General features: G+C 37.9%; 1 protein-coding gene across 2 annotated transcripts in view; it reads left to right on the top strand.

The window, feature by feature from the left end:
• Positions 1-2,248: 2,248 nt before the first annotated feature.
• The window catches only part of LOC122625783 (sarcoplasmic calcium-binding protein, beta chain), a 41,357-nt gene continuing 20,707 nt past the window's right edge, over positions 2,249-22,898 (top strand). Inside the window, exons 1-4 of one of the 2 annotated variants that reach the window (XM_043805837.1) lie at positions 2,249-2,298; positions 2,448-2,544; positions 7,302-7,468; positions 20,951-21,031. In XM_043805837.1, the coding sequence (XP_043661772.1) occupies positions 2,493-2,544; positions 7,302-7,468; positions 20,951-21,031 (300 nt within the window). In that variant the 5' untranslated portion in view covers positions 2,249-2,298; positions 2,448-2,492. The remainder of the gene's footprint in view (positions 2,299-2,447; positions 2,545-7,301; positions 7,469-20,950; positions 21,032-22,898) is intronic. The other variant, XM_043805836.1, reaches the window with a different exon arrangement.

The following is a 22,898-nucleotide window of genomic DNA, read 5'->3' as shown; positions in this document are numbered from 1 at the left end:
CAGCAGAACACCCGCGGCGAGCTGCCGAAGGTTCGGGCCGCGTGACTGGTTCCGCCACAGCGCATGCAGACGTTTGATCGTAGTTGCTGTTGACGTGGCTGCTCGACTCTTGTTTTATTCTCGGAGGCCTCTATCTCCTCAACTTCTTCTGCCAGCTTGAGGAACTGTGTTAGCGTCTCGAGTCCCGTCCTGCGCGTGTATAGTTTTTTGCTTCTGCAGTTACGGACGAGCTTCCTTCGGTAGCCTGGTGAACCGCACCAGTTTTCGCAAGCTCGAAACTCCCGTACAGGTTCCGTTTCCCGTTGTCGTAGGTGCGTGATCTGCAATTCTAACTTATTCCTAATCTTAATCCGAACTCGGCTGCATATCCCGTTAGCTCTTCCTTCGTCGCCAGGTAAACCCAGCTGGAAATTCCTCTCTCGGTGTCGGTTCTCTTGCAAGATTCCAAGATGGCCAGGATTCGTCTCAGGGTTTATATTTGGTTCAGGTGGGGTTGCTGTAAGAAAATCCAACCATGTCCCAGAGGTGAAAACGAGGAAATTATACAGTATTTGGTTATCGGGGGTTTATTCGTGGGTAGTTAATAAGTTTATAATAGTTTTCAAGGCGGCGGCTGTCTTCATGATAGATCTGAATGACGTTCGGCCCGGGGACTTCCTGCAGTGCCGGTCGATGTGCATAGTTGGAGCATAGTCGGGACGGTAAACCGACCCGGAGAATAAACGGTAATAAGTAAGGGCTACGATAGTTAGTTAACCTTGGTTTACCCGTCTTCTCTTGAGTTCTTACCGGTCCTTAGCTGATGGCACTTTGCGCTCTCCGACTATCAGATGCCCATTACTCAGCTAGTGGAAGTGCGAAGAAAAATTTCAACACTGACAGTTTTTGGCGGTTTGTGGGCCTTAGAGTGGAAGTGGCAAAAAGTTTTTTGGCAAATCGAGTAATATTTACAGAACTAACAAAAATGTAAAAAAATATCAAAACATTTATCAAAATTGTGGGCGTGGCAGCTTTGGACGGTTTGTGGGCGTTAGGGTGGGCGTGCCAACAAGTTATTTGCAAATAGATAGCAATTTACAATACTAATAAGAAAATTAAAAAATATCGAAACATTTCACAAAAGTGGGCGGGAAAAAAGGTTTTCTGCCAATCGATAGATATTTACGACAATAATAACAAAATTAAAAAAATATCAAAACATTTTTCCAAAAATGTGGGCGTGGCAGCTTTGGGCGGATCGTGGGTGTTAGAGTGGTCGTGGAAAATATTTTTTTGGCAAATTAATGGAAATTTGCAAGACTAATAAAACTATAAAAAAATATCAAAACGTTTTTCAAGTAGGCGTGGCAACATGGGTCAAAAAACTTGAGCTGCGTCTATGTCTCTAACGGGTATAAAAATTGAGTATATACATAAAAATAAAATAATTGTATCAATAAATTATATATAAATAAAGTAGGTATATAGGTATATTGTATATATATATATATTGCATTACACTATAATAATATATTATATATATACTATATATAAATAAATTAAATACAAATAAAATATATATAATATATATATGTGTTTAAATTATAATATTTCACTTAGTAGTAATAGACAATTACTTACGGCCAATTATAGTGACTTTACGACTTAAAACTGTACATTTAAGTGTTGAGTCTTGCATCTCTGTGTATGTATACATATGTAAGTAAAACCGAAAATAACAATTGTGAGTTTTGTAAAAATGTGTGCTTTATAATAGGTTATTGCATGTACTATAAATATATACCTATGAATATACCTACTATAAAAATATACTTGCGTTTAAACATGTGAAAATAATTAATATTTATCTTTTATTAATCATTTCAATAATTTAACATCATTAAGATCTTTAAATTGTAATGATATATTTTACTAGTAAAAACTATAATTTTTATATAAAAAAATAAATATATGTTAACAATAGATTATTATCTATATGCACATGCAGTTTTACGAATAACATTATAACAATGAGTACTAATATTCGATAGTAGAAAACTAGATTCTTATTGATTGTGATTACAAAATATTAATATATCTTTTTTAATCAAATAATTACATTCCATGCATTGAAAACTCCTAATTAAAAATATTATACCTTTTGAAAGGGAACATATATATACTTATGCGTGTTCTTCACAATATACGTATGTATATATAATGTTTAGATACATACAATGTAAATAATGTTGCCAAAGTGTACGACTTTTGGCAAAAGGTTTAGCAAATTTAGTTAGTCTGAAGTAAGCTATTCCGAAGGTAAGGAGCTCATATTTACTATTCAAGAAATTTTTTACCTAAAATCACTATTTATAGAAACTAAAAAATGTATTTATTTATAAACTTATATTAGTTCAAATATAGAACCATATATATAGTAATGGTGTCCATATATATAATATTTCCAGCTATAACAATTTTATGAGGATAAGCTCAAAATAACTACCGTCATAATGGCTTATTCCTGGGATAACCGTGTCGATTTTGTCGTTCGGTATATGTATGGTAAGTAGAAAAGGCTTTAGGTTATATACGAATCTATTATTGAATTCAAATGTCTTAAAAACAAACTTTATTTAATAAAAATAGGAGATTATAGACACTAGCAGTTATACATATCTTAGTATCTATCCTGCGGAGGCAAAATGATACATTTTACAATTTCATTTATCATGTTGAAATCTTGTAATTTGCCATTCATTTTCGCTCATTGTTGTTATTAATCAGAAAGTTTTCCAATTTGTTATACAAGTTTTTCGACGATTTCCTCTTTAATGTAATTAAAATCGGATGACTTTATTATATGAAAAGAAAAGAAAAAAGAAAATGGCAAAATATTTTCATAGTTTTTAATCATTAAGTGTTTTATATTTTCCTTTACATTTTATCCAAATGGGACGACTATATCATTAAATATTAAATTTTTTTTTGTATAACAGTGTGTTCTTTTTTGGTATACGTTTTTTTAATGTATACATAATTACTGCAAGGATAATTGGATGGGCCTTATCCAGGTTGCGAACGTTAAAGCTGGGCATCAACATTTAACTTCGCCGCGGATCGGACTTATGTGATCTGGCATAATGTTGCGCCACATTTAAGAATTTATGTAATCGATTAAGGATTATTGGCATGTAAAATGCGGTCACATAGATGACGGCCAAGTAGGTTCGAACAACCCGTTCCGAGATTATTTAGATTGGAGCGGTCAGTGAAACCGGGATGCAAGACTTAAATGGTTTATTTCGTAGATACTGTTTTATTAAAATTTAAACCATGTTTCAGCCATTAACGGACACACCGACTCATTATCAGATAACCCTTTTTTAACTATTGGGAGCGCGAGCGGGAAAGTTTAACAATCTTTTTGGCATATCGATTGAAATCAGCAAAAAAATAATACAATTTAAAACAAAAAAATCAATAGTATGGATGTGTGGGCTTGTAGATGAGGCAAAAATTTGTAGCATATCGAAAAAATGTGGAAAAACAAAAAATAAAATTAAAAAATTTCTACATATTTTTCAAAAGTGTGGGCGTGCGGAAAAAAAAATGGCATACCGTTAAAAATTTGAAAGACAAATGGGTATATTAAAAAGTTTCAACACATTTTAAATACCAGTTACTCGTAGAGTTAAAGGGTATACTAGATTCGTTGAAAATATATGTAACAGGCAGAAGGAAGCGTTTCCAACCATATAAAGTATATATATTTTTGATCAGGATCAATGGCCGAGTCGATCTAGCCATCCGTATGAACGTCGAGAACTATAAAAGCTAGAAAGCCAAGTAATAATAGAGTAATAATAATGACATAGTAACGACGTGGGTCGGATAATGCTTTTAATGCAAAGCTAAAGCTAAAAAAGAAGACTTGCAGCGCATATATGCTGTATTTGCTGACTGCGCATGAGTTTCTGGCCCAATGCAGGGTCAGCTTCGCACACTGACCCAACGTTTCTAGTACGTTGACTTGTGTTAACTACTCCTTCAAGATTAAGGCCGCCCTCGGCCGATTCAAATTCGGCGTTCATCACTTTTAGTTGGATTGTAGATCTTCGTGCTCCTATGAATTTTAGGCAGAAGAATGCTGCTATATATCACGCGATGTAAATTATTAGTGTCTGCTTCTTTCACAAACTCTTTAATAAACTTTTAGTTACGTTCACTTATGATGGTAAAAATATGTATTCTGCTGCTGGCGATAGGATGCAGTGTTTTAATTGCATTGATTTATCCTACATACTATGCTACCATATTATCGGGTGTCAATTTGGGTATTTTTATACCCGTTACTCGTAGAGTAAAAGGGTATACTAGATTCGTTGAAAAGTATGTAACAGGCAGAAGGAAGCGTTTCCGACCATATAAAGTATATATATTCTTGATCAGGATCAGTAGCCGAGTCGATCTGGCCATGTCCGTCTGTCCGTCCGTCTGTCCGTCCGTCCGTCCGTCTGTCCGTCCGTCTGTCCGTCCGTCTGTCCGTATGAACGTTGAGATCTCAGGAACTACGAAAGCTAGAAAGTTGAGATTAAACATACGGACTCCAGGGACATAGACGCAGCGCAAGTTTGTCGATTCATGTTGCCACGCCCACTCTAACGCCCACAAACCGCCCAAAACTGCCACGCCCACACTTTTGAAAAATGTTTTGATATTTTTTCATTTTTGTATTAGTGTTGTAAATTTCTAACGATTTGCCAAAAAACTTTTTGCCACGCCCACTCTAACGCCCACAAACCGCCCAAAGCTGCGACGCCCACACTTTTGAAAAATGTTTCGATATTTTTTCATTTTTGTATTAGTCTTGTAATATTCTATCGATTTGCCAAAAAACTTTTTGCCACGCCCACTCTAACGCCCTCAAACCGACAAAAGCTGTCAGTGTTGAAGATTCTCATTCGCACTTCCACTAGCTGAGTAACGGGTATCAGATAGTCGGGGAACTCGACTATAGCGTTCTCTCTTGTTAAGTTTGCAAAATTTGATTTAATTGGTTGATCTGAATTTGTATTAATTTTAATTGCCTGTTGTTTGACTGTATCAACTGCCACTCTGCAAATCTAACACCCTTAGCATTGAGCCCAGATCGTCAAAGTTCCTTGCTCTTCTGTGGTGGACACAACGAATCCAGCGTGTCCAATAACGCGCATTTATTCCGAAGGGTTTGCCGACGGTGCCACATAAGCAAGCTCCTCCGACACCACAAACCAAGTTCTACTTCTTTTGGAAATTGTCAGTGGTGTATGCTAACAACAAAAACAGTGAGAAGAGGATGAAAATTCTACACCTGTGAACACTTATTGTAGTTTTCTCTTGTCCGCTGAGGCTTGCCCCATCACCAATTAAATTTAAACTAAGCTAAAACATCTTGCGTTTGGCAACAGACTTAATATCTTCCAAATATAAGTTTGCCAAATGGATAATAAGAGAAAATAATAATAAATACAAAGTTTAAATTAAGCAACCGAGTTGTCCTTGTGGACCCTTCTTCCTATAATGAGGACTGTGGGTTCCCCGGTTCTGCTTGTACGCCATTTTCCTCACACAAGGGAGGGAGTTTATTGCCGAGCCTTCTATTAGTTTTCTAATCTCCCACTTTGAAGACTCTGTTTTGCCGAGATGCATTCTATCTCGTCCTTCCAGCGTCTTGGACGCTTATATTTTTTTCAGCAATCCGTTCTCGTGAGTCCGTGCATTCTTGAATTGCGTCGATGACCTAGTGTATTGATTTGTTATATCTGGTGGTGGCTAACAAGATTATCGCCACAGTATAACTTATGCCCTTGTCGATTTTTGGGCACCTGGAGAGCTCTAGTGTGAAAACGTTCCACTTGCCCGTTTGAAATACTGACGACAAAATGATTGTCTAGCATGGTCGTGATCGTGTACGATTTCAACGAGGTCTCGTTGTAGCAGTAAATCACTTTGGCCTTTGGGAAAAAAATAATGACCTGTAGTAAGGCATGTTTAAAATATTGGTTTTTGATGGCACGTGCTGTAGGAGACATAGACGCGGCGCAAGATTGTTTCCAAGCTTTGTTTTTTTTTGTTTTGACGTTCTTTTTTTTATTAGTCTTTAAAATTTCTATCGATTTTCCAAAAAAAAAAATTTTACCACTCCCACTGTAACGCCCACAAACCACCGCCTACACTTTTGAAAAATGTTTTGATGTTTTTTATTTTTGGATTAGTCTTGTAGATTTTAAACGATTTTTTCTGTTACGCCCACCATAACACCCACAAACCTGGATAAATTCTATCGCGGGATAATTGTTTGTTTTGATTGCCTGTCTCGTCAGTTTCTTTTCTGTGCATTTATGTGGACGTCAATGCATTTATGGAATAAAATCATCTCAACCTTCTTCTAACTCCATTTGCAGAAGCAAGGCAAAGTGATGCGCCGGTCTGTGTTAACAGGTCGTCCCCGATTATTTCATAAAATTATGTAAAGTCTGTAAAAATAAAAAAATGTAGCTTTTAAATTAAAGATCAAGACGACACATTTCAATGGTTAAATTTTTAAAGGTTAGTCCAGCGGGCGGACACCACTTACTACTTTGCGGGATCGAAATTTGTTGACTCGTTAATGTCTAAAAGGAAATTCAAGGGAAAATGTTGCTCTGTTGAAAGACACTAGATACTGTCATTGTTTTCCTTCTTTCCAATAAACTAAAACAATTTCGCATCCGTATTGTATTTCGGCGACTTTTCTTAATTATTCTGTTTACTTGGTAATTTGACTTTAGGATCTTTTGATCTAATTTACTTTCAAATATAGTAGAATTTTCAAAACTCTGAATTCCTGATCTTTTTCGTTTTCAAAGGTCTCGTAATTTTTTTTCTTCCAGATCTCTCGCCCCATTGGCAAACGGGCTGCCGTGTATAGTATCTTTCGATTCTCGAGAAGATAGACGCAATATAGCAAAAAAACGAAAAACTATAAGCAAAATTTGAAAATTGTTCTAGTGGCATACTCTCATTATATTGAAAATACCACTATTTATATTATGTGATCAGAAATTCATGATGTTCCTACAGTGAATTCCACGAATATCAAAACGATATCAAAAATTTTTAAAAAACTCGATTTCTAAAAATCTATAAATTATTACTTATTTGGAAATTATTTGGAAAATGTTTTAATTTATTTTGCTTTTATTATTTTTTTCCCAATTTCTTGATTTATTTATAGCATGTTAAATCATTTTTAGTATATAATATAAATAATATGGTGATCAAATTATAATTTTTTTTAGATATTGACAACAATGGATTTCTGGACCAAAATGATTTTCTTTGTATGGCAGTAAGAGCATGTGTCGTTGAAGGAAAAGGTGATTGCAGCACTGCTCGATTGGATGATTATAAAAAGCTAATGACAAATTTATGGGAAGAAATCTCTGCTATTGCTGACGATGATAAGGTATTTTTAAAATTTATATTCCGTTGTAACCGATATTAAAACTACGAAGTAAGTTGTCACCCTCCGCCGGTTATCGTAAGCTTATTTATATTAAACATTAAACAAGACACGGCCAGTCAAAAAAAATTTGCATTCCGTTCTGTATCCGTTATCGTACAATAAAAGGGTATACTAAATACTGAAGTATGTAACGGACAGAAGGAAGCGACCAATGTACATATGTACATAATTGATCAGGATATATAGCCGAGTCGGTCTGGCCATGTCCGCCTATCAGTCCGTATGAACGTCGAGATCTCAGGAACTATAAAAGCTAGAACATTGAGCGACAAAATAACGAAACTTGTTTATTTCAGTGTGCGATTTTATAATGGGGTTTGCCAGCATGTTTTTTTTTCTTCTCTTCAGTAACTTATCACCTGCACATACAAGTTAACTCAAGTTAACGCCGCTACGGCGAGCGTGGGAAATACGTCTTAAGATGAAGTCGTCCCCGGATTCGATGGTCTTAGATGGTTGTTGACGTTTGGCTTTCAGACGGTAGATAAGAAAGATGATGACCAGGGTTATTGAGGCTGTGGAGGAGACAGAGCAAAAGATCCAGGTGTTGCCTGATGGCAGTCGGGATTGGAGGTGGTTGATGTGCTGCAGATTTTTAACGCTCATTCCGTAAATTGATGACAGACTAAGGCGCTCTAGATGCCTCAGAACGTTTACTTGAGCCATGGCTGAAACTGCGGCTTTCTTCTTTGATGTTCCGATATTGTTGACGTAAAGGGTGCCGTTTATTTTAATTTTTTCGGTATATGATACCAGGTAAGTTCCTGATATCATCCGGCTTATTCCCTTTTCGTCGGTAATATTTATCGTTACATCGTTGGTGATGAGCATTCCCCCGTCGATCATGGTGACTGGTTCCAAGTGTCCAGGCTGGGTGTTGCAATGGGCGACCAAGCCAGAGATGAGTTGTTGTGGGCAGGTTGGCGCTTTCGATCTCCTGCAGAAGGTGGTGCCCGCTGATACATTGCAGTCTTTGACCGCGAAGGTTTCCGTATCGCAATCCGCGACCGTGCTACCGTCCTCGAAATCTAAGATTCTATTTTCATGCTGTACCGGGAATATTCTTATTTTTCTACAAGTTAACAAAGGCTTCGGAAATTTTATTAAAAAGTACAATAGGTCTCGATTTTGAAAAGTTTTTATGCCAGCTACCTCTAAAATATCTGACACGCTAACGTTTGTGGGATGTTTACTTTCAATCTCCTTTACGTCAACGTCATTTAGGATTATTGGACTTATTACGTTTAATTTGGAAAGGGTGATTGCAAGTAGTAAATTTTCAAGTTCTTGAATTACAACACGGTTTTTTGCCAAAATTGTCTCGTACAAATGTTCTGTGTCTAAGTTGTCCGATTTTAAAATAGAGTTCATGGATGAGGTCAGTGTGTTTAATTGCAATTGTATTTTGTCGTTTATTTCTATCTGTCCGTTTACCGAGTCCGTTAGCTGTCCCTGTCTAAACCTCACCTGGTCCCAGTCGTCAGAGTCAGGTGTCCCCGCTATTGTTTTCAAAGCAGTCCCTATGAAAAAGAAGAATCTCTATTCGTTCCAAGTTCGTTTCAAGTACCCGTCTCATGTGCTCCTTCACGAAGAAGTCCATCGCGTGTTTCGTCTCGTCTGTGTAAGTCTCGTACGATGTAACGTTCGTTGTATGTACCATGTAACCGTACTCGTCCCATAAAGTAATATCTCCGTCCATTATTGGTATGTGGTTAGCGTGTGAGTATTCGTTTAGTTTTATGGTCCAAGAGGGAGTTGTCAGTAGGACTAACGGGAGTAGCAAGTTTCCTTACCTAAGTGCGAAAAATATAAAATATAGAGAGTAATAAACGTCACTAAAGTATACAAAATTGATAATATAAAAAAATGTTTAAAAAATATAAAATTAAATTGGGCACCCTCTTAACGAAGGTTGTCCTTATGGACCACCCTCCCTTTCATAAGCACTGTCGTGCCCAGATCAGCCTCAATGACCTCTTCTGAGCAGAGTGGCGTTAATTTGGTACCCAGGCGTCTGTTGGTTTTTAACCAGACTTTTTCGCCTACTTGGTACAGCTTATTGTCTTTGTGTGCATTTGAGTATCTAAGTGTTTTCTCTTGAGCCTCTTTGATCTTGTCTCTTATTGTGCCCGCAAAATCTGGTGGAATAGCGTGAACTATTTCATGAGGCTTTTTATTTGTAACCGAGTGGACAGTTCTGTTATATTCTATTGTTGCAAATAGAATGAGGTCGGTCGACTGGGTTATGTTTTGATCTATCTTGATGCACCGTGCGATTTCCGCTAGGGTGCTATGAAATCTCTCAACTTGGCCATTAGAAGTGCTGTGCAAGGGGGGTGCATTTGAGACCTGTATACCATACCTATTTTCTAGGATGGTTCGTATGGTTTGTGAGTTGATAGACCTTTCATTGTCGCAGTAAACTGTTTTTATTTTAGGGAACAGATTTATTAGTTGTAGTATCGGAGTTTTGATATCTACGATTGCTCTTGAATCGATTGGTTGGACTATAGCGAATTTTGAAAATTTGTCGATACAAGCTAGAAAATGCTTTTGATCAGTTGAAAATATATCTATGTGGATAATTTTATACTGGGGGTATAACCGGGAATTGGTGTTTCCGCTATGGCTTGTTGCACTGGGTGACGATTGTATTTGGAACACGTTCTGCAATTTGCGGTGATTTCTGCCGCTAGCTGGCTCATTTTGGGAAAAAAGTAGTCACGAAGGACCTGTTTACTACGTACGGCGAGTATAGGTAGCTCGCAGTGGATTGCATTGACGACATCTATTTTTACTAAATCTTCTAGTGAGCGAAGCAATGTTGTGCGGTCTGTAAATCGCACAATGTGACGCGTTTTTGATTTAAAAAGGATGATTGACTTTATGGACGGGAAATCTGCCTGTTCGATCTCTATTTGGTTCCTGAAACAGTTTACAGGTTTTTCCGTTGACTCTACAGTGTAGGTCAACGACTCCTCGCTGTGGATAGTAGCGATGTCGGAGTGTGTATCATTATCTAAAGCATTTACGTTTTGCCGCGACAAGGCATCGGCTACGTGGTTTTCTTTACCGGGCTTGTAGAACACTTGTGCGTTATGTTCATCAACAAACGCTTTCCACCTTTGGAGCCTGGGATTCGGATTTTTATCCGACATTGAACCGGTCAGTGGTTGATGGTCGGTGAAGATGTTTAACTTCTTTACGCCATATAAATAGCTTCTTAGATTTTGGAGTGCCCATACTATTGCTAGTAGTTCTCGTTCATTTGTTGCCATTGAAATCTCGGTTTCGCGTAACGTGCGAGAGATCATGGTGATCGGACGACCTTTCTGTGAAAGAACAGCCCCTAGGCCGCTTCCAGAGGCGTCAGTGGTCAAGTTAAATGACTGAGTGAAATCTGTGTATGCCAACATGACATCCTCAGACTCCAGGGTGTTTCTTAGTTTTTCAAATGATTTTCGCTGCTCGTTGGTCAGCTCCATTGTCACCTTTTAGTATATTCGTCAGAGGTCTTGCGATGCTAGCAAGCCCCTTTATGAAACATCTATAATAACTGGCCAGTCCCAGAAATGACCTGAGACTGAACAATGTGGATGGACGTTGAAATTCTTTTATAGCCATAACCTTTTCAGGCGAAGTTTTAATTCCCCCTGGCATGACTCTCCATTGTTTGGGAGAAAATGATTACGTCATAGCAAGTTTTACCGATGTGTTCTCTCAGAACATCATCTATGGTCCGTTGGAAAATACTAGGGGCATTTATTAAACCAAAGGGAAGTCTGCAGAATTCATACTTCCCGTTGTTGACCGAAAAAGCTGTATTTTCTCGATCGCGCTCCGCGAGCTCAATTTGATGGAAGCCCGACTTCAGATCAAGAGTCGTGAAGTACTGAGCTTTTCCAATGTTCGACAGTATGGTCGATATGGATGGTATAGGATACTTGTCATCAATTGTTTTCTGATTCAGTTTCCTGAAGTCAATAACGAGACGTTTATACCTATGACCTTCTTCGTCAAAACCCTTCTTATCAAGAACCCAAATTGGGTTATTGTAAGGCGACCGGGATGGTCTTATTATTCCGTCTGCTAGAAGTTGTTTAACCTCCGAATTGACGAAATCGGCTACACCCATCGGATATGGGTAAAGTTTTGAATATACAGGTTCCCCGTCAGTGCGGATCGTGGCGACCGTATTTATATTAAAGGGGAGGGACTCGTTTGGGTCCGCAAAGGCTTTTGATCTGTTTTTTATCATATTTTTAAAATCTTCGTTGACGGCGTTTGGCACGTCCACGTCGTTGATGTTAATAAAGTTTACATTTCTGCATTTTGAGTACAAAATCTGCTCTGTACCAAGATCATGCTCAATGATGTTTTTTGTTAGATCAATTTTTGCATTGACCCTTTTTAGTACATCCAGTCCAACAATTCCGTCATATCCGTTCAGGTTGTTTAACAAGAAGAAGTATGACTTAACATTGAATAGATGGATCAGACAATTTTGTTTTATTTTTGTGTGACCATGGATTGATGTAACTTCAAATGGTGTTTCCACCGGTTTGAAGAGTTTTAATTCTGATAAAGGTTTTATGTAATTTTTGGAGGCTCCTGTATCCAACAGTAACCTACTTTCCCGCCCCGCTATCGTACGAATTATGTACGGGAGCAGGGACGTTCCCCTAAAAAATTACATGATTAGGAATCGGACGTGTTATCTGCCTCGATTTCCGCTGCTTCGTAGGATGACTTTACCCTTTACCCTGTACTCCTGGTCATTTGACTGCTCTTGGGTCGTATGGTTCAACCATTGACGACTGCGAGCTGTCTGCTCGCCCCTAAATTTAGAACGTGATGTGGGATCGACGTCCATTGGTTCGGAACCTAGATTTTGAGTATACCTTTTACGAGGATTATTTGATTCACTGGCCTTTATGTCCTTGGTTTTTAGAAAATTGAGGGCCTCTAGTTTGGTTACTAGTGCCCGGTGCATTATTGTTTTGGTTTCTCTGGAAAACACCCTGGGAGTTGTTGTGGTTATTACCTTGTGGGGTGTTATGAAAACGGTTACCCTGGCGACGGTTTTCTGAATTGTAAGATTTTTCCTCTACATTTTTATTAAAACTTGCAACGAACCAGGCTCGTTCATTGCAAGACTCTGCCCGTTGAGCCACAGCCAATGCTGATGGCAAATCTTTGGGTGCAGCTGAGAGAACTACATGTCGGACTGATTTTTTTAACACGGTCACAAAAGCGTTCAAAGCGTCCTGCCGTGATCTATTATTTAAGATAGCGGCAGTATTTGTGTCATAAGACAACAAAGTCTTACTAATAATAAGAGTTAGCTTTCTCTCAATCTCATTATAAAAAGTCATTAGGGGAAGTTCTCCCTGACGAATAGTAACCATTTGTTGTTGCGTTACCTCGATTGAAGTTTGTTCTGTATAGGCGCAGTCCATTCTAGCTATTATAGCATCGAAATTTAGTACTGTATTATGTGACGTAAGCATTACTCCCGCGGGGCCTATTACCTTGTTACGTATGATTCCTACGGCCTGGTAGTTTCTAGAGCTACCCAAATATGGTTTGTAGATTTCGTAGGCGTTAACTGCTGCGGTTCGCCATGCCACATACTCATCTTGTTTTCCGTCAAAACTTGGTATGGACTTTACCAAGTCTAGCGGTTCATTACAAAAGATACCCTCATTTACTCTCTGCCTATTCTCAACCTCTTTAAGCTTGTCTGAAAATATTTTTTGTTGATGCTCTAGTGCGCCATTTACGGCCGCTTCCATGAGTCTAATTACATCTTTATTACTAATGGTACCTGAGGTTTTCGCCTGTTCTTGTGTTGGTGTTGCCTCTTGTTGAAGGTCCTGATGTTGATTTTAAAATTCTTGATCGTTAACCATTTTTACTTTGTCTGTAAAGCCGTCTATTAAGTTATTTAATTCTATATCTTCGTCGGTCTCAGTACCGTCAATGTAACCCCCTTGCTGGCTATTATTTCTTATGTCTTTATAGCTCTGTATTAAGTCCCCGTCACTGTCGTTGTTTTCGTTACTGTTTCTATACATCGGACAATGATACGTTTGTGATTTTTTATTTTATAATTTGTATGAGAAAGAATTACTTTTTTGGAAAGAGTTTAATTTTCCTTCTTCATCATTTTTTTAAACAATTTGCAAATGAAAATCGCTATACCTGAACTTTTAATTGCAATCACCCTTTTTTATTTGTTTTATTTCGTTACTTATTATGTATATTTTTTTTTGTTCAAAAATTGGCACACATGTCTGGTTGACGTTAAAAGAGGTAAATTGAAAATAAAGATCTCACTTACATGTTATATTGGTATACTGGTATAATAAAAATGCATCGAAGACGGTAGCTGGTTGATCCGTTTATCCTCTGGCTGTCGTTGATTTAGCTGTTTACTGTTGATATGCAGCCGTTTTCACTGTTGCTTGTGCAGCGTTGTTTTGTTTTTGTATTAGATATTTTTGTTTGTGTGTTGCTGTTCACTGTTGTTGTGCAGCGCGCGAGTCCGAAGTGTTTTCAAAGAAAACCCGATTACGAGACCTTGATTTCTAGATCTTTTTATTACGGATTTTACGTTATTACGACACTTAAGCGCGTTGGGCGTCAATTAGACCAAATACGTTTGTATTAAATGGTTCTTTTTTATTAGAGCCAACTGCTCTGAATTCTGGTATCTTACGAACTAAATCCAAATCAAATTTATTAAGGCCGCCAAGTCTTCGGTTGGAGGCAGCGGACCCAGCAGAGCGCTTAGTCAGCGCCTCGTGCCGTCTGGAGTTCCGTGCCTTCGACGGTCACCCTGCGCGCACATGCCCGCCTCGCATTACGCTGACCCTTGCACATCGCTTTCGCTTAAGCTAAATGCGTTACTGGGCTGGCTCAGCGTCGTCGATGTTATTGTTGGTCCATCCGGTCTTGGATGGCATTTCGGCGGGTCGTCGCACCCCTCTGACTTGCTCGTGTTAACTTACACATCACTATCATCTTTTTTTTTAACCGGCTTACACACCGGTTGATTATTTTTAACTTCAATTAATTTTTGGGTTTTAGGTACTAATACCTTAAGTATTTAGTTTTATCCTTTTGTATAAGTTGTGAAGTTCTCTAGATTTTGCTTGACCTCGCCATTACGTTAAGCCTGCTTGTATTTAAGGTTATAAATTATATGATAGATATCTTTATTTCTTTTTCACTAGCTTACATGGTTTTTTTTTTGGTTTTTCTGTACATTTTTGTTCTGCGATCTCCAAATAAATTTTCTCCCAGCAGGGATAGCTTACTCCAGCCGATCTTTTGGGTCAGCGATGAGTAGTTTGCTTTCCTTCCTCGGGTAGCTACGGGAAATAATTAAATTATTTTCGAGCTATATTTATCCAGAATATTTAGGTATATGCCCAGTGTTTTTTCTTTTAAGGGAATCGATCGCCCAAACGATTTCTCGCGGTGGAAAAGAAAGGCGTGCCCTAAACGTGTACAAATGTTATTAGGAGTCTTTTAGCAATTTTATTTGAAATAATTACCTTGCCGACTTGGCAATCCACCGCCTCTTGATAATTGTGCTTTTAATAATGATGCCTAAATAATATCTGGATTAAAGTAGGGAGCACATGTGATGCTACTCCACTTTTTTTTTTAATTTGCCAGTTCGTTAGTCTTATCTCTGTTGGGATTTGACCGAACTTGTATGCTTAACGATCGTCGAAAGAAACGATCGAAGCGCGATGCAGGGAACCCGAAGAATCTTATCAAAAATTCCGAGTCTATATTCACCAGTCAGAGATGTCATTTCGATGACGTTGCCAGATAATGGTCCAATAAGAACTATCGTTACTACCCTAGTCGCGAATCTTGGTGATTTTGAAAAGACTTGCTATATGGGGCTATTACAACTCCTATCAAAATGCAAAAGGCTTCCGTAGCATGCTAACTAAATTGTATTCTGGTAGCCTTTTCGTTGCATCCCATATCATTGTGTTGAAGCCGGAGATACTTAACTCTGAAGTTTTCCCAAGTATGTAAGATACAGGCATAATCGTCCCTCCATGCGGGGAGAGGAAGTATTTTTAGATGAGTCCCGTAACATAGAATTCATATATGTAAAGCTGTCATCGATAGCTCTGCTTATATTTAGTGGTCTTATATTCCGTCGTCTCCTGAATTCCCAGAATATCTAAATTATTGGTACACTATACAATCCGTTACAAATAAGTTTTGCGATAGGGACCAATTGGTAGTTCTAGGGGACTTTAACATACCTGGCACTACATGGTCCACAGAAAAAAAGAAGACTATCCTTTTCCCTATAGCACAACACGACTTTATAGACGGCTTGCTCGAATTATCGTTGTCACAAATTATTTATATTCAAAACTCTCTTGATCGATTAATGGATCTACCTCTTACTCAACCTAAAGTTATATACCATCCTACTTTGAAGGTGACAATCTATGCAGATAACTCAATAAACGAGAAATCAAAATAGTCAACCAAACGAATTCATTATTTTCGCCAGCAAAATATCTGAGATTAAAAATTTTAAATATGGCCTTAATTGGTCCGATCTTTACTACTGCAACAAAATGCTGGATGTTGTATACCGCAATTATATCATTTTTTAGCTCTTTGTGGTCCTATGAACTATCCTTCAATTTCCATAAAACCTCCTTCGTTTAATAAAAAGTTGACACACCTAAGAAACATAAAGTTCAGACTTTATACAAAATTTAAAGATACCGGTAAAACTATCTTTTTTAAATAAGTGTTATAATGTCTTATAATGTTGTTAACACTAAGCGCAAAACAAGCAATCCGATCTAGATAGCTTTCATATAAAGTGCCACTAAACTTAAATTGCTCCTTGGTAAAACGTTTTGTCGTGTCAACCCAAGACACGCGACTTATCCATTGGGTGCTCTTTAGACAGAAAAACACAGGGTCATGATCTTGGTGTTCTTCTGGACCCTAAACTTAAATTTACAATATTTTAAAGTTATATTTTATGTCAGCAACATACCGTCGATGTGCTTTTTGTTTAAGAGTTGGGGTTTTTTAGGCATATGCCATCAAATACCGTTTGCATTCCACAAAGTATGTAACAGGCGTTTCCGACCATATAAAGTATATATATTCTTGATAAGGATCAATAGCCGAGTTGATCTGGCCATGTCCGTCTGTCCATCCGTATGAATGTCGAGATCTCGAGAACCATAAAAGCTAGAAAGTTGAGATTCAGCACCCTAACGCTCACAAACCGCCCAAAACTGCCACGCCCACACTTTTAAAAAATGTTTTGATATTTTTTCACATTTTTGTTAGTCTTGTAAATTTCTTTCGATTTGCCAAAACACTTTTTGCCGCGCCCACTCTACGCCCAGAAACCGCCAAAAACTGTCAGTGTGGCAATTTCTCCTTTGCACTTCCACCAGCTGAGTAATTCGACTATAGCGTTATCTCTTGTTTTATGCTAGACTTGTCGAATAGTTTATAACAGGTACATATTGCGAGTGCGTAGCCTGGCGTGGAGTTTATGCCACTCAAGGCCAGTCTCCACCTAATTTTTATAAATATTGTCTGAAGATGGTTGCGACATGCAACCAAAATATTTAAATCGGAAAGAACTTCGAGCGTTTCGAAAACACCTCAGAAAAAGTTGGAATATATTATTTATTTCCCAATTACAATCCCATGAGGCTGCGCTAGTGAGCAATCTCAAAATGTTTCAAATCTTCGAATGTTTTCTGTTTTTCCTTACACATCTAAATCTCCCTCGCCCTCCGAACAGGTAGTGATCTCTTATTATACCCGTTACTCGTAGAGTAAAAGGGTATACTAGATTCGTTGAAAAGTATGTAACAGGCAGAAAGAAGCGTTTCCGACCACATAAAATATATATATTCTTGATCAGGATCAATAGCCGAGTCGATTTGGCCATGTCCGTCTGTCCGTCTGTCTGTCCGTCCGTATGAACGTCGAGATCTCAGGAACTATAAAAGCTAGAAAGTTGAGAATAAGCATACAAACTCCAGAGACATAGACGCAGCGCAAGTTTGTCGATTCATGTTGCCACGCCCACTCTAACGCCCACAAACCGCCTAAAACTGCCACGCCCACAATTTTGAAAAAGGTTTTGATATTTTTTAATTTTTGTATTTGTCTTGTAAATTTCTATCGATTTGCCAAAAAACTTTTTGCCACGCCCACTCTAACGCCCACAAACCGCCCAAAGCTGCCACGCCCACACTTTTGAAAACTGTTTTGATATTTTTACACCCGTTACTCGTAGAGTAAAAGGGTATACTAGATTTGTTGAAAAGTATGTAACAGGCAGAAGGAAGCGTTTCCGACCATATAAAGTATATATATTCTTGATCAGGATCAATAGCCGAGTCGATCTGGCCATGTCCGTCTGTCCGTCCGTCTGTCTGTCTGTCCGTCTGTCTGTCCGTCTGTCCGTCCGTATGAACGTCGAGATCTCAGGAACTACAAAAGGTAGAAAGTTGAGATTAAGCATACTGACTCCTGAGACATAGACGCAGCGCAAGTTTGTCGATTCATGTTGCCACGCCTACTCTAACGCCCACAAACCGCCTAAAACTGCCACGCCCACAATTTTGAAAAAGGTTTTGATATTTTTTAATTTTTGTATTTGTCTTGTAAATTTCTATCGATTTGCCAAAAAACTTTTTGCCACGCCCACTCTAACGCCCACAAACCGCCCAAAGCTGCCACGCCCACACTTTTGAAAACTGTTTTGATATTTTTTCATTTTTATATTAGTCTAGTAAATTTCTATCGATTTGTCAAAAAACTTTTTGCCACGCCCACTCTAACGCCCACAAACCGCCAAAAACTGTCAGTGTTGAAGACTCTCCTGCGCACTTTCACCATCTGAGTAACGGGTATCAGATAGTCGGGGAACTCGACTATAGCGTTCTCTCTTGTTATACCCGTTACTCGTAGAGTAAAAGGGTATACTAGATTCGTTGAAAAGTATGTAACAGGCAGAAAGAAGCGTTTCCGACCACATAAAATATATATATTCTTGATCAGGATCAATAGCCGAGTCGATTTGGCCATGTCCGTCTGTCCGTCCGTCTGTCTGTCTGTCCGTCTGTCCGTCTGTCTGTCCGTCCGTATGAACGTCGAGATCTCAGGAACTATAAAAGCTAGAAAGTTGAGAATAAGCATACAAACTCCAGAGACATAGACGCAGCGCAAGTTTGTCGATTCATGTTGCCACGCCCACTCTAACGCCCACAAACCGCCTAAAACTGCCACGCCCACAATTTTGAAAAAGGTTTTGATATTTTTTAATTTTTGTATTTGTCTTGTAAATTTCTATCGATTTGCCAAAAAACTTTTTGCCACGCCCACTCTAACGCCCACAAACCGCCCAAAGCTGCCACGCCCACACTTTTGAAAACTGTTTTGATATTTTTTCATTTTTATATTAGTCTAGTAAATTTCTATCGATTTGTCAAAAAACTTTTTGCCACGCCCACTCTAACGCCCACAAACCGCCAAAAACTGTCAGTGTTGAAGACTCTCCTGCGCACTTTCACCATCTGAGTAACGGGTATCAGATAGTCGGGGAACTCGACTATAGCGTTCTCTCTTGTTATACCCGTTACTCGTAGAGTAAAAGGGTATACTAGATTCGTTGAAAAGTATGTAACAGGCAGAAAGAAGCGTTTCCGACCACATAAAGTATATATATTCTTGATCAGGATCAATAGCCGAGTCGATTTGGCCATGTCCGTCTGTCCGTCCGTCTGTCTGTCTGTCCGTCTGTCCGTCTGTCCGTCTGTCTGTCCGTCCGTATGAACGTCGAGATCTCAGGAACTATAAAAGCTAGAAAGTTGAGAATAAGCATACAAACTCCAGAGACATAGACGCAGCGCAAGTTTGTCGATTCATGTTGCCACGCCCACTCTAACGCCCACAAACCGCCTAAAACTGCCACGCCCACAATTTTGAAAAAGGTTTTGATATTTTTTAATTTTTGTATTTGTCTTGTAAATTTCTATCGATTTGCCAAAAAACTTTTTGCCACGCCCACTCTAACGCCCACAAACCGCCCAAAGCTGCCACGCCCACACTTTTGAAAACTGTTTTGATATTTTTTCATTTTTATATTAGTCTAGTAAATTTCTATCGATTTGTCAAAAAACTTTTTGCCACGCCCACTCTAACGCCCACAAACCGCCAAAAACTGTCAGTGTTGAAGACTCTCCTGCGCACTTTCACCATCTGAGTAACGGGTATCAGATAGTCGGGGAACTCGACTATAGCGTTCTCTCTTGTTATACCCGTTACTCGTAGAGTAAAAGGGTATACTAGATTCGTTGAAAAGTATGTAACAGGCAGAAGGAAGCGTTTCCGACCATATAAAGTATATATATTCTTGATCAGGATCAATAGCCGAGTCGATCTGGCCATGTCCGTCTGTCCGTCCGTCTGTCTGTCTGTCCGTCTGTCTGTCCGTCTGTCCGTCTGTCCGTCCGTATGAACGTCGAGATCTCAGGAACTACAAAAGGTAGAAAGTTGAGATTAAGCATACTGACTCCTGAGACATAGACGCAGCGCAAGTTTGTCGATTCATGTTGCCACGCCCACTCTAACGCCCACAAACCGCGCCAAACTGCCACGCCCACACTTTTAAAAAATGTTTTGATATTTTTTCATTTTTGTATTAGTCTTATAAATTTCTATCGATTTGCAAAAAAACTTTTTGCCACGCCCACTCTAACGCCCCCAAACCGCCCAAAACTGCCACGCCCACACTTTTGAAAAATAATTTGATTTTTTTTCATTTTTGTATTAGACTTGTAAATTTCTATCGATTTGCCAAAAAACTTTTTGCCACGCCCACTCTAACGCCCGCAAACCGAAAAAAACTGTCAGTGTTGAAGACTCGCCTTCGCACTTCCACTAGCTGAGTTACGGGTATCAGATAGTCGGGGAACTCGACTATAGCGTTCTCTCTTGTTTCTTTTCATTTTATTAATTTGTTTGCCAAAAAATGTTAAAATTTCTCCGGGTATCTAGTAGTCGAGGAACTCGACTTTAGCGCTCTCTCTTGCTTTTGTATTATTATGGTATAGTATATAGTATAATATAATATAGTATATATTAATATAGTATATATTATAGTATAGTAGTATATTATAGTATTATGGTAGAAAGTGGCGTTCATGTGAAATTTCGGAAAGTATTTAAGTATCTTTATCAAAAAAAGTAAATCAACGGACTTAAGGCAAACGAAGTTGAGTTTATGTTATTTAAAGAATTATTTGTTTAAACAGCTGCTAAAAATTTGTAACATAGTTAATGTAAAATACAATATATAAAACTGCATTTTTATTTTAAATATTTTTCTAGGATGGCAAAATATCCAATCAAGAGTTTAAAGATGCTGTAAAAAAAACATGTGTGGGTAAAAAGTACGAAGAATTTCCACAGGTAAGACAAATATCTTTCCTTTTATTAGTTTAATCTATTGTACCTGATGCGATCTGTTAGGAGGTATATCAATTTTTTTTCTTAAATTTCTAACTCCTAGGAAGATGTATATCCGACCCTATTAAGTACAAATATTGTACTTGTCAGTCTCTCTATCTGAGAGTACTTATCCACATCCGTTTGAACATTGATTGTTCGTTAAAAATGTTTGTATCAATTTCAGGGTACATACATAGGATTTTTGTGTAAATGTGGAGATCCTCGGTTAAAGGTTCCATACTTTGCATCCTATAAGCTCTAGTGTGCGAATAGTCTATGAGACAGCTCCAAAAGTGTTTTAGATCAGCCTTCTTTACTGCTAAGGAGAATTCTTTAGTTACTATTTCATAATAAAACTGTCAAAATGTGAAAAACAGTATAAATACATGTTCACATCGCATCGTAACAACTTTAAACTGTTTAAGTATAAAAAGATTAAATGTTTACTACTATTATCGTAAAGGGATTACACGCTATGTCTCTCTTCCGATACGCTTATCCACTCCTATCTTATATAGGCTGACCTCCGTGTTTGTAACATCCTGCTGTTACGTAAGCTCTGATCGAGTGAATTTAATGATAGATCTCGGTATAGAATCTGTGTTTGTCTAATCACTGCAGTGGAACTCAATTTAAGAAGTCCCGATAGTGTTTTAGAAGGTCCTTTCGTTAAAGTTAAATAATGTTCCAATGACAATGTTAAGGCCGAAGTTATAGGCGTACTTAATGTCTGCAAAAACTTACGGTAGTATGATAAATTCAAAATGCTTTATTTTTTCTGATACCCGCCAATCGGCTAAGAATTACGAACCCTACGAGCTTTACTTATTTTAAGATTGGGATTCAAGTCAGTCTGCGCGTCAATCTGGAAAGATTTCATTAAGATATCCCTAATGCAGCATCCTACTCTTAGTGCAAAAAAGTTTTTTTATTGTGATATTACTATTCATTCGCAGTCTCAGTGCAAAGTCTATGTTATTGCTTCCCAACTTCGAGCCTTTGAAGCGTTGCGTTCATCGTCGCTTTTATATGGTTTGTGTTGATTTGCCAGAAAAGGCTATAAAATTATTATTATAAAACAAGAGAGAACGCTATAGTCGAGTTCCCCGACTATCTGATACCCGTTACTCAGATTGTGAAAGTGCGAAGGAGAGTCTTCGACATTGACAGTTTTTGCGGTTTGTGGGCGTTAAAGTGGGCGTGGCAAAAAGTTTTTTGGCAAATCGATAAAATTTTACAAAACTAATACAAAAATGAAAAAATATCAAAACATTTTTCAATATTGTGGGCGTGGCAGCATTGGGCGGTTTGTGGGCGTTAGAGTGGGCGTGGCAAGACTTTTTTGGCAAACCAATAGAAATTAAGGAAATTAAAAACATTAAAGGAGGTGGAGTGTGTATGTGTGCGTGCTTCTGCTAGAAGACGATTTTCGGACCGAAATCAATTTTGATCTAAGAAACAAATTTGATTAATGTATTGGTCAATTTCGATTCAAAACTATTATGGTTTGAAAGAAGTTTTTTTAATATTCGTTTGATAAAATCGCTTTTTTAAAAACAACAAAATAAAATATAAGAACATAATTTAACTGAATCTTATTTGCATTTTGAATACTGAAAATGGATAGTTTTCATACTATTAATTTGACTAAATAGCTATAGTAAATAATTAAAACGTATACAAAGTAAATTATTATAACTACTGTAATTTAAAACAAAGAATTTCCAATAAAAGAAATACATTTCAAAAATAAATATTTCATACAAATTTAAATACAAAATTCATATTAAAAAATTAATATATATTATATAAAATAAATAAACATATA

Source organism: Drosophila teissieri, unplaced genomic scaffold, assembly GCF_016746235.2.
Source record: "Drosophila teissieri strain GT53w unplaced genomic scaffold, Prin_Dtei_1.1 Segkk7_quiver_pilon_scaf, whole genome shotgun sequence".
Classification (NCBI taxonomy): domain Eukaryota; kingdom Metazoa; phylum Arthropoda; class Insecta; order Diptera; family Drosophilidae; genus Drosophila; species Drosophila teissieri.
Note: the sequence above shows the minus strand (reverse complement) of the source record. Positions and strands in the feature narration are given on the sequence as shown.